The 13161-nt window shown below is 37.4% G+C and overlaps 1 protein-coding gene across 3 annotated transcripts in view; it reads right to left on the bottom strand.

Annotated features, from left to right (window-relative positions):
• SESN3 (sestrin 3) overlaps window positions 1-13161 on the bottom strand; it is a 73201-nt gene that overhangs the window by 3075 nt on the left and 56965 nt on the right. For 2 of the 3 annotated variants that reach the window (XM_063430585.1, XM_063430602.1), the window contains 6 exons: window positions 11171-11353; window positions 9773-10009; window positions 7203-7353; window positions 3338-3456; window positions 2580-2770; window positions 655-799 (listed from right to left, as the gene is read on the bottom strand). In XM_063430585.1, coding sequence (XP_063286655.1) covers window positions 655-799; window positions 2580-2770; window positions 3338-3456; window positions 7203-7353; window positions 9773-10009; window positions 11171-11353 — 1026 coding nt within the window. The remainder of the gene's footprint in view (window positions 1-654; window positions 800-2579; window positions 2771-3337; window positions 3457-7202; window positions 7354-9772; window positions 10010-11170; window positions 11354-13161) is intronic. The other variant, XM_063430594.1, reaches the window with a different exon arrangement.

The following is a 13161-nucleotide window of genomic DNA, read 5'->3' as shown; positions in this document are numbered from 1 at the left end:
GTTTAATGCTCTTAAATTTAAAGCTAGGTTGTGCATACAATTCCCTGCACCCTCTTGCACCCCAATTCTTGTTACACTCTTAATAGAGATTTATCAGAACATGGGGGGCGGCACACCATGACTCATATCAACATAACCACCGGAGAGACCTGCAGTGGTTATATTGCTTCGAGTTTCCATTAAGGCTCATCTTTTTGTCTATATCTTTTGTCACAAAAAACACCAAGTGAACCATTTTTAGCTCCTGACACAGACAATTAGGACAGCAGATAACACTGTGCAGCTACAATAAGGGAACTGCTTCATAGTTGGTGTGGATAGAAAGTGAAATAGTCTGCCAAAACCTTTTCAGCAAAAGTGAAGAGTAAGTTTAACAAATACTCAATAAAATGTTACAAACATGAATTTACTAAAAGGTGCCACATTCAATCTACACATACAGCAACATAATTAATGCTATAAAGTAGTAGGATTTGATGGTACAATTAGGACAAGTCAGTGCCATGCTTTAAGACATATAAACTAGAATATAAACAGCTAAGACAAGTAAATGACTTGGTTTATTGCAAACAATGGATGAGACACAACATAACTGTCTCAGTAGTAATATTTTTACAGAACACAGAGCTGGCTTTCTGGGTTTGCATCACGTACCTTCTCAGAGTGCTTGAACTGACGCCAGTAGCCGTCGTACATTCGTTTGGTTGCTCGTTCGGGGTAACAGGTCACTGTTTTAATGTAAACCTTCAAGCTCCGCTCAAGTAACTGATTAACTTCTCCATAATCGTAGTCGTCGTACCTAGGGAAAATCAGGTCAGACAAAGAATATCAGCTATGTTTCACACAATTTTAATTGGTTGGAAAGCAGAACTCTCGTGTTAAATACTCTTACAGTTCTACGAAAATGTGAACGTGCAGGGTTTTTCCTGACATTGTGGAAAACGTGTAATAGATCAATAACTTTAAAAACACTTGTACATTATTAATTTATCTTTATCTGTCTCTATATCCATCACCAAAATCATCTACCTTCAGATCTATCCACCCATTTCCATCCTTCTATTATATCCATACCCACCCATCTATTTCCAGATCTATCCAGCTACCTATGCCCATCCATCTACTCTTTCGTCCATCTGATTTATGTAGTTATCTGAACGATTGTAATACTTTAATTTAAATGGCATACAGAACCTACAAACCGAATTATTGTAGAAATATATTATACAAACTGAAATGTATTGCACCAACACTGGCAGTTTGGAGATTATTAGAGTATTGACCGTATGGGCAAGAACATGTAAGAAAATGATGATTTGAAGTACAGAATGGAATGTTTCCATGATGTTTTATGGCTGGTAAAAGCTAGAGAAGGGATGTGCACAGACTTGAAAGTCTTGAGCATCACTATAAACAGGAGTCTAACTTGTGATGAATAACCAGCTCAAATAAAAGTCTTTAATTACACTACTTATCCCAAAAGACTATCCACCTACGCCAGAGTGGAAAACTACCATCAGGATAAAATAAGTTCGATTTGGATGAATATAGGCTATTGTATAAAAGGTCATCAGTGCGGTTTTACATATAACAAAACCTTCCTCACTCCCAAGGTGGTGTAAGGGGACACCCAGCAGGTAACATGAAGATATATTTAACAAAAAGTCCCCGTTGAACAAAAGGTGACTACAAGTGGATGCATGGAATAGCCTTCCAGCTGAAGTGGTAGAGGTTAACACAGTGAGGGGGTTTAAGCATGCATAAGGCTATCCTAGATATAAGATAAGGCCAGGGACGTTTTAAAGCATTTAGAAAATTGAGCAGACTAGTTATTATCTGCCATCACATTCTATGTTTCTGTGTGCATTCCAACTGGAGAAATTTAAAATATAAAAGAATGATAACTACTTGCTAACTGGCTTCCATTCACATTGATTCTATGGAGTTTATCACAACATGCACCTTCTACTATAGAAATCAATGTGAGCATAAAGATTAACTGAGAGGCCTCAGACAGTTCCTGATGGAACCATTATTCAAATGGTTCTGAAGCCATCTGACAAAAAACGGTAGCATTCCCTGTCACACTCAGCACCTGTTAAAGATGTTCTAAAGAGGAAATTTCAATCATTAGATTCCCAAATATTTGTACAGCAAGAGTACACACTGCGCAATAAAAAGCTGCAAGCATGGGAGAATAAGAGAATTTGGACACTGAATCTCTGTAAGCGGTTTGGGATGGCCAAATTGTCATTGACCCTTTTGGCTACACCAAATTCATACAAGGGTTTAAGAGGGCTAGAAAAAAGAAAAAAAACCAAAAAAAAAAAAAAAAAAAAAAAAAAAAAAAACTCTTGCAGGTTTACATCCATAATAAATGTGCTCGTCTTTACAATTAGGAGTCAACCATGGGCTGCTCTTGAATTTGATAGCTTTGCTGCAGAGTTAGATTGCAATGCTTTTACCAAGCACACCTTAAGGTGCAGGCCGTTGCATGACACCCCAGTCAGAATCCACAGGATGAGATGAATATTGTTTTACTAGAATTGTACGTGTGTCGTAATACATGGAACACATACCTGATCCCAAACATACAATGGACATAATTAAATAAGGCTCTTCTTAACATGGTGGTATCCACATCCTCGTGGGTAGCCATTGTGTTATATGTGAGATTGTAGACCATTCGGAACTTGTCGTCTAGTAGGTGTCCGATATCGGAGTAAAGTCTGTTAACGAGCGAAAAGCCATGATCTTCCCAAGAGTAGTCCTGTTACACAACATTAAAAGAATCCATGGTTTAATAATGGGAACATTGCTTTGAATTGAACAGATACAATATAAATAATAAACCGAACACTAAGTGTCTGCTAGTAGCACAGATGGCATCACATGGCTTCTATATTGCATAATCAACCTTGGCAAAGTCAAAATTGAAACCTTCCATGGGTCCTACTGAGCAAGACTACACTATCTTTAGAACCCACACTCCTTTACTATGAGCTCAAAATGTGTAATGTTTGTAAGTGAATCCCAGAGCTGCACAGCTTAACCTGAAAATTTTTTTTAAAAAAAATCGCTCTGGCTTCAACAATGCAAAGAAAAACATACATCGGAACTCCACAATATCGATGGCTGGTGGAACTGACAAAACATGAAGCTTAACCTTTTGTCAAGTTTTGTCAATTTAGTCTTTGACTATAAAATAAAGTAGCTCCTATGATAACTTTTCATTGCATTGGTATCAGGGATTACATTTCTTAATTTGAAAGACTTAAGTACAGATTTATTTTGTGGCAAATGTCCATTATTACAGCTGGACACAAAGTGGACCTACCTGTGCCCGGAATGTAGGCAGATGTTCCTCTCCACGTCTGGCAAAATCCTTATAGCCAAACCCAGGATCCTCAATGTAACGAGAGGCATTTGTCATAGAAACCATATCAGTATCGAAAGCTGAAAGAAGCAGAAATTGCAGGTCAGAAGAGGCCAAGGAAAATTGCAACACAAAAATAAATAACTTCAAACACATAAAATTGCTGTAACAAGTTTGCTCAACTGTTTGCAAAATCTTTTTTTTTTTTAAATTGTTAAATATTTCTGTTTGCTGTTTGCCTTTAACAGAACCAAAAACACTGTAAACTGAAATGGTCTTCTTAGTTATTTTCAAAAGGCATTCATGGTAGCAGTGAGATTTGCTTGAGAGATTCTGCTATGGTAAACTTAAGGATGGAGGGGGACAGATTTAGGGTAGATAATTATACGGTAATGTAACAGATTTAGAGTGATCTTTAGGTAAGAGGGGCTTAGAGTGGTGGGTCAAATTGACTTGGTCAGCATCAAAAGAACTGGATTGGAAATGTGTAGCAGTGCACCGGTTTGTGGATAGAATTAGAAAACAGAGACATATGCCTGCTTTCAGAATTTGCAATAAAGGAAGTATAAACATTAGATGACTCTTTACAGGAAGTGTTTAGGAAAACTGCAAGGTGTGACTAGGGCTGCATAAACAAAGTGATCTAGCTTCTAAATGGCAGAGAATTGAGCAGTGAGGCATGATCTACACACCAAAACGGCTTCATTAAGATAAAGTTGTTTTGGTGAATATGGAGTCTCTTTGATGCTTACATTTCTCCAATATCATCACTTTTTTTACCCAAAATTTTACTATTCTGTAATTTTGCAGTTTTTATTTCACTACCATTTGGTGTTTACTAAATAAACTAATCAGCTTGAAATAAAGGATCTAAAAGCACGTGCAACATAAAGCTTAATCACTGGAGATATAAATAAAAATACAGCTATAAGATGCGGCTGAAACGTCAATTCAACAGATAGGAGTCTAGGTAGGCAGGGGGAATCAGGGCTGAAGTAAAGCCAGTATTTGCAGTAACTAGGCATTTCTCTAGATCTCTAACAATGTTTTACTTGGCAAATAAAGTTCCTTTATCTATAGTGAGAGAGTCGTTTATTTCTGAAGAGGCAGGTGGCTATATTGTGTAACCACCTTGCATGGAGTTAATTACCGTCAGGCTGACTGCATCTGACCTTGGTGGTAATTCTCAGACTGCATGCTTCAGAAATAAAAATGCCATATGGCCTGAGATAGCTGGCAACTAGCACTAGTTAAAGGAGAAGTTCCTTTGGAAAAAAAAAAAATTCTCTGACCTTTTGTCTTTTATTGTTACATACTTACTTATGCCATTTTTTTTGCAGTGAAGAGAATAAAAAAAAAAACAATAGCATTTGAACAAGAGTAACAAGGTACTCCTGCTTTTTTTTTTTTTTTTTTTTTTTTTTTTCATTTGGATTGGTTTTGAATAATTTGCTGTTCTGTCCCAGCCTGGCATGTGATGCAAATTAAAAAAAACGTCCCATAATTCCCTGGGGTAAGACCTTGCATGAAATCAAGGAAAGTTAATGTCAAGAGAATATTATTACAGAGTGTCTGTTAGGGAAAAAACAAACAAAAACCAACTGTGTACCTCACCTACATATGCAGCAGAGGTAAGTTTGTTTTATACTTACCTTCCCGACATGCATCACCAACATACATATTTCAATTCCATTAAATGGGAGAGAGAAAAAGGAACACCAATAGAAAAAATATTTATCTTTAAAGTGGACATCACACAGAGATGACATGATAAGATGGGCACATATTATGTGGACATTGTGCTATCCAAATAGCTTGCAATTATGTAGCCGATATTTTATTTTAACTTGGATTTCAGCTCCCACAATTCACAGCCCTTCATATCTCAGTCCTTTATGTTGCTCCACGCTAAGCATTATGGTATATTGTGCCCCGTATGGTTTAAGTGAATGCATGTGTACACCTGGCCAAATCCGTGCAACTTGCAGCATTATTTATGCTCTGCCTGTACAGCAATATATTCAATATTCCAATCGTCATCAGTGAATTCCTGGAATACGAGCCGACTAATAGTAATTTGGGATTTAATTCAGAGTTTTGGTCCTTGGGAATTACAGCCTTGTTCAATCTGTTTTTGAGAAATGTTGATGTTTAATGTGTAAGTAAGACAAATCAGCAGTGTGATCTGTAAACATTGCAGCCAGTTAGGGTGTTAGCTTAATGGTTTAGAAACAGCCAGTTCTATCTCGATAAGACGTCGCTCAGCCATGATCTCTGACTCTTTAGAGGAAACTTTGCCAGCTAATGGCACAAAGTACAATAAATAAATCAAAATAATATACTAGACATTGATGTCCTGGAAGAATAGTTGTTGAAATGCTTTTTATATAATGCAGTTGGGTACGACAACATTTTCAAACAAACATGAATCAAATTTGTAAATTTTATATTAAATATTTCTATGAAGCGTTAAAAAAACAAAAGCACAAACAAAAGAAAAGAACCACCTACTCCCAAAACGCTTTGGGGGTTATATAATATTTATTTCCTATTTAATTTGATTTCACTAGGCATTCCATTTTTAGCAAAGTTTATGTGTGTCATATTTCCAGGTTTGAGAGTTTACCTGGTTGTTGACGATAGCCCCCTTTTTCACACACCTCTTTAATAATCTGTTAGTTTCCCAAAATTCTTTAGGCATGGACGCTGTAGTTGGGGATCTCAGCTTTGGCCGTTCCTGATAATGCATGCTGCCTGGTTTAATTTTTAACACTGCCTCAAGTAATGCTCTGTAATTGTGGTTTACAGATAGAGATTGAGTTGCAGATCTATCTGGTTCCCACAGCTGCACCCTGGCAATCCCTATTTTTATGCGATTTTACAAGGGAAAGGGGTCACAAATATTTCCTAGGCTCAGTTTGCCGAAACAGGGATTTACATTTACAAGATACTTCTCCTCACTCCATTTAAGAATCAAAAATATTAAACAGCCCAGTCTAGGCACTATAAGCACCGCATCTTATTGCACTGGGCACTCCAACATAGGACTGTCTGCCTAAAGAGGTAGGCGGAGCTCTGAGCTCTCCTTTAAAGCTCTGTCAGAGAGTTCCTGGCACTGAGGATGTACGTGTGTGGGGGAAAGGAGGTGGGGGGGAGACTTCCAGGAGCTGCACCTTGGGAGAAAGCACAAAGACTGCCCCATGCCATGTGCCAACCGATAAAGAGCACCCGTAGCCATCCCCAGAACCAATCAGAGAGACAGCGGCAGTCTTCGACTTTCAAGTGTCCTTCCGGGGAGCAGTGACATACTAATGTCACAGTTATGTGAGCTGGGAAGTGAGATTTCTGGGATTCTCAGTAACAGGGCTTGTAAGTGGGGCAATGAGCTTTGCATTCAAGCCCTATTTTGTCAGTCTGACAAATTAATCAAACATAATATTGCATGGATGGCACTGCAACTACATAAATAAGCTGAAGTGGTTATGGTTCAGAGCATATCCCTTTAAGAGTAGAGAATAATAGTGTTACCTTGATCTGTGTTTGGTAAAAGTAGGCATGTGGAAAAAAGTATAGCAGGTATTATGGATAGATTACCTAAAACCAAACACAGCACTGGTGCAAATGTATAGGATGACAAGACTAAATAATATTACCATTTATAAAGTGCAACGCTGGACAAATGAGGGAACTAAACAGTACAATATAAAAGACACACTAGTACAAAATGAACGGAGGACTTATGAGCCTAAAGTCTAGCATTGCCAAAACGTTTACACACGTTTACACAAAGCCACGAAGGGTAAAAATAAAATAAATAGCGGTTTACCTCCAGAAATAACGAGAAGACTTTCCTTCTTTTCTTTTTCAAAGCGAGTGGCCATTTCCTCCTGGGATGCTTCCTCCTCTTCTTTCTCTTCCTGCAGCTTTTTCATTCTTTCCATCAGGGCCTCTAGTTCACTTTCCGAATCCATGTTCTGCTAATTAAAGGCAGGGGCATTAGTGTTACCTACTGTCCTGTAGAACAAAACAATAACATGTAATACAATCCCCCAGACTACCAATACAGGGTGGGTCAGGAGATCGTTCAGCAACTTTTGTGGATCTACAGCTACCCTGTTGGTCAGACATACGCAGTTTTTTTGTACTTGTGTTGCACCGATTCTCCCTCTTGAATCAATTGTCAAAAGCAGTCATGGAAATGGGTCAGAATTGATTTATCACTTCCCTCTATATACACCGGCTACATGCCACTTTACTTTAATCAAAGTAACACCCCCCCCCCCCCCCCCACACCACCTCCTTTTCTGTTTTTTTTGTCATGTCCTTTTTCTCTGTGCTGGAAGAGGGCTTTAGGCTCTTTCACTGGGACTGTAGTGCATTAGCAGCTAAAGAATCCGTTTACACACTCTTGTTCTACATGTGTGCACTAGGGGCTAAACACAAAGTATATGTTGGGGTAAACTGATAAAAGAGTGGTAAATTTAGGACAAATCAGCTGAAGAGAAAATGGAGCACCTTGTCTAAATCTTGCAAGTTTGTTTTAAAATCACTATTTATTGAAAAAACTGCCAATAGGAAAAACAGCATGGGGTCCTGACTAACGAATATGTACTGGACACCTCGTAGCAGCACTCATTTACGTCAATCAAGACAGCTAATGGGAGTTACAGAGCCCGTCTCTTAGAGGTGATTAAGAAAATTAGAGAAATATGTGACTGCTGGAGATTTCTTTATGGAGAGAGGCGCCTGCAGCGTAAAGCAACGTGTTAATACGGGCATAGCAATAAAGCAAAATCCCTGCCTTTTAAACATGGTATTTGATGATTAATCTGCATCCACTGCTAAATTAGCATGTACAGCATTATGCGTTAAAATACTCCACTGCTTCTGCCTCATCGCTGGGATTACGAGACAGTCACCAGTGGTACTTGTATTTGCAAGTCTATTCGTGACTTGGTAGGGTGTGTGAACATACATAAAATTATATAGTCCATTAATTAGGCTATCCAGATGTATTGTTCGGAGATGAAAGAAAAATGAAAATCGAATGGTTTTTTTTTTTTTTTTTAAAACGATTTGCATCCTGATGTCATCTGGTAGCTTAGTACTATGGAAGACTTCAAGCTATCAATAGCAATAAAGAAAATCAAATAAGGTTACTGCTTTTAGGTAAGGATCCAGCTAAAATCAAGACTGACAAAAGTGCAGTCCTTAGGTGCCCCTCTATCCGGACACACGTATGCGTTCTATATCTCTTTGTATGCTACCAATTACAAAACAAATGACCCATTGGTTATTATTATATACAGGGGTCTGTACACGGGCTGCTAGTGAGATTGATGTAGAGACTGGACTTTGTAGACAAGAGCAAAAAAGTGTGTATCTCCTGGCAAATGTACCTCTTACCTTTTGGCAAAATTCTGGAAATGTGCAAATTGTGTCACTCGAAAAAGCTTATCCAACTCATCAGAATATAAAATAAATATCCAGAAAAGCGAATACAATAGCACACAAACACAGCTACAGCAAACAGATCTGTTTTATTATAACCAGGTAACCTAAGACCTTGCATTTTACATTGTGTTAGGGTTTTTTTTTTTATAACTGGTTGCAAAGTCATTAAAAGACTTTGATGATTAGAATCAATTAGACTTTTTTTTTATCAGATTTAATTTTAGTGTATGCAAACAATACATGGGACTGAATGAATAAAAATAGTCACTTTCACAAAATTCAAATTTTGATTTTCGTAAAACCCATTTCCTGCCTGGTTCTATTAAGAAAAACCATAGAAGCAGAGTATCAGTTGTCACATAATCAAGATAAAAAATAAATAAAAAAAAGAAAACCATTAAATACCTTGGCTTATAAATAAATGTAAGCCAATGGCAGTTCTTTGATTACAGCGAACTAATAATGCCACCAGAATGTTAAAATACATACATATATAGAAATTACAGCTAGACAACACGTCTGAAATATAGAGGACATTGTAGGTTGCAACTGCAACCTGTAAAAAGACATCTCTCAGTGTGCCAGAGCCCTTGCTCCCTCCTCTTCTCCTACTAGTTGTCCGAATGCAGCCTCAAAGTTTGACCACAAATGCTGCTGTAAGGTGTATGAGGAGGGAACAACGTCTGTTATTTTACAGTCCCTTCTAAAGAAGATGTTGAGTGATAGAATAGGACCTTGGCATTGAAATGTGTCTCTATGGTGAAAGCCAGCACTAAAGCAAAGGGGAAGATAAATAAGGCTTAGGCTAAAAATTGCAATTTCAATTCAAAGAACAGGTGGTAAAATTTTATGAAAAAGCGGATATTGCAGATGTAGAACGGAGATTAAGCTAAGAAGGAAGAAGAAAAAAAAAAAAAAAAGATTAATTTTCTCACCACTGACCTCGATATTGTTACTCGTAAGACTTGTGTTTTCTATGTTATTGTCGTTGGCAAGATCGCAAACGCAAAGCTTGCTTTTCACAACCGGGTGGAATCCATTTGATGCATCCGGGTCTCTTTCTGGGTTTATGCCACTACCAAACACGAAGCTCGCCAGTGCATGGTAATGAGCCAGCAGTACCACGGCATGTACCAGCTCAGCCAGTGACCAGTTATTCTCTCCGGTCTTCACCAGTTTCTAAAGAGGGATAAGAATGTATAGAAAATCACAATAACTGAGAGAGCCATGCCAGATACAAACACGAATCACAGATACAAACAACTCATTTTTGTTTATAGTTGCATTTGGTTTGACCATTTTGAACTTTGATAATGACACAACACTAGAGTATTATTAATATTTCTTATTCTATGCGTCTTTGAATGCCCTATACTAAAAGAAGGAATGACACACAGTGATATATTTTTACTTCTTCTAAACACTGTTACATATACAAATCTTAAAACATAAAAAAAAAAAAAATGTTTATCTATTGCAAAGAATTAATGCTGATTAATACAAATCTTATTTACAACTATTTGATTAAGACAACTTCATGTGGTTCTTTTTTTTTTTTTTTTTTTTTGCCAACTTGCAAGTTGTAGTGAGTTATCCAATTTATAAAAATTTAGACTGGGAGAAAAAAAAATGTAACTTCTATTTTTCAACTCCAAGATTTCGACCGAAATTTTGCATACCGACGCAAACCCTTATGGCAGAGGTGTTTAGTAGACATGCTCTTCAGATGTTTGATAACTCCAATAATGTTCACTTGTCTTATGGCTGGCAGAAAATTATGAGAGACACTGACAAACTAGGTTTGACACACTTTTGCACTTTGGTTTAGTCCGGGGTTCCTCAAACGGCAGCCCTCCAGATGTTGCTGAACTACAACTCCCATGATTCTTTGAATTACATAGACAGCCAAAGAATCATGGGAGTTGTAGTTCAGCAACATCTGGGGGGCCGGAGTTTGAGGACTCCTGGTTTAGTCAATGACCTAAACCATTGACCATGGGATACCCCAGCTTCTTTTAAACCAGGTAAAATAAATATTCTCTCAAACTTGACACCTCAACTAAGAAACAAAAATGATGTATCCCTATTTATTTTGGTAAAAATTTACTGTAGAATTAAAAATACAGAAATAAACAAAACAAACTAAAACAAAACTTAATCTTGCATGTTTTCTGTAGGCAAATAAACCTTGCTGTTTTTACGGAATATTATTAACCTTTAACCAAGGCGATCCCCTAGTAAAATAAATTATCAACAGACAAACTAGCAAACGGCACAGATAAACTAAACATTCACCGTAAAACACGTCTGTTAATGCCATGTCATAAGGCAAGTGTGTACCTGTATGTGCTCTTTTGTTATTAACCATGGTCTGTGTGCCAGAATTTTGTTTATTTCGTTGAGATTTTTTAGCCTCTGAGGTACATATTGCAAACCTTTTAGCCATTCAGATGATCCCCCAGTATTCAGAAACTCGTCGACATGCAAGTTTATCAAATATGTGCACTGATGCCGGGCAGCAGCCTGTGTGAAATAAAACCAGAATACTGAATAAATGACGAGGACAGAAGTAAATGTATTATTCAATGAGAGTATTTCTGTACTGTGCGCTCAATCTGTGGATTTCTAATGTGCACAAACAAAGCAAGTCCTGTGTCTGTGTATTACAATATGTGTGCCTCTGTCCATTTCCTTAGCACACAACCCCCAAGCTGACACAGATACAGAGAGATTAAATAGTATCTTTAGTGGCCAATTTTAGTTTAGTTTATACAGTTCTCGAAGTTTGTCAGGAATACATGTTTGTGTTCAAAGTGTTCATTTAAGGCCAAAATAGCCAAACTGCCAGCATAGCCAAATTGGAGAATATTTCCGGTTTGGCTACTATGGCCTTAAATTTAAAACTCACATGGATTCTTAGCTTAGTGAATAGTCCTGTGCATCTCATAATAGCCATTCAGCCTGAAGTCCCACAATGGGGCAAAAGTGAGAGTTCGAATAAGTGAGGCAAGGCTTTTGGTTTAGAACAAATACAGATCTATACTTGTATATTTAAATTTGTGGTAGGTTGAGGTTTGATGGCCTTGGAGGGGAAAAAAATAAAAAAAAGATTAATAAGTAAGCGATAGGAGAAATTAATTTATGTAACTGGATTTTTTTTTTTTTTTGTATGTTATTATGTAGGCTTATTTGTTTTTTCTTTGCAGAGGGAGATGCGACGATGACACTGTATCAAAGTCTGCAATAATCAGTACGGTGACAAAGACACTGTGTCCTTATCAGTAAGTGTGACGGAGAAAGCAGCTAATGGCCGTGTTTTATCCTGCATTAGCCCATATCAAGGTTACAATAGTTACTGTGAAAATGCAATACTGTGCTTGGAGATGTATGGAAAAATACAAAAACTGAAGTATAACCAGACGTTGGTGACATCGCAGTTACCTCAAAAGTGTCAAGATCTCCCAGGTATATTTTTGTTAAGCTATGTTTAATGGTGTACCTGGGTTTTTTGGCACCTGGGAAGGAATTGTCTGTTGCCCGCCTTTGTATGTATCTAGTCACAGTATACGTCATTAGAGCAAGACTGTGTAAAAGGGTATCAAGGCCAAAATGGTTTAACTCAATAATGCACAGAATCGCGTGAAATTCTTCCTAAAGGGTTAAATATGCCCTGCATTATGCATTCAAACAGGTTTTAAAAAAATCTTAAACAATAAACCAGATATATCCAGATATCTAAAGAGGAAGAAACAAAAGCTACATAGGGTAATAGCGTCGGGTATCAATAAACCTGCATATCATAGCTTGCACTCACAGACTTGGATATAGATAAGCCAGTCAGGAGAAAATCAGGATGGAGATCTCACAGTATAGGAGGTATACGTGCCCATTCAGGTGTGGTATGATTCTCTGCTTATAATGGAGATAGTGCAGATTGTATATGTAAAATATTACATTTATTCAAATTGCACCAATGATAAAATAAATTAAAATAAACGTCCCAAGACAAATAAATCCGGAATCTTAGGATGATATCCAGTGCGTTTCGTCTGTCTGGACTTCTTCAGGGATATGTAGGTAGAAGTCAAGACAGACAAAATGCGTTGGATAGCATCTTAAGATTCCGGATATGTCTTGGCACGTTTATTTTAATTAATTTTATTATTATTGCTGCTCCTGAAAACCTACCAGCTTCTGAAGTGATTCACATCACCAGGATCCGCTGGATGCAGAGATATGCTGATTTTTAAGCTGTGTTTTTAAGAGCAATTTGAATACATTTTACATATCCAATCTTGTGTTCTCCTTCTCCATTATAATATATATATATA

Source organism: Pelobates fuscus, chromosome 1, assembly GCF_036172605.1.
Source record: "Pelobates fuscus isolate aPelFus1 chromosome 1, aPelFus1.pri, whole genome shotgun sequence".
NCBI classification, from domain to species: Eukaryota; Metazoa; Chordata; class Amphibia; order Anura; family Pelobatidae; genus Pelobates; species Pelobates fuscus.
This window is presented reverse-complemented; position numbering and strand designations above follow the sequence as displayed.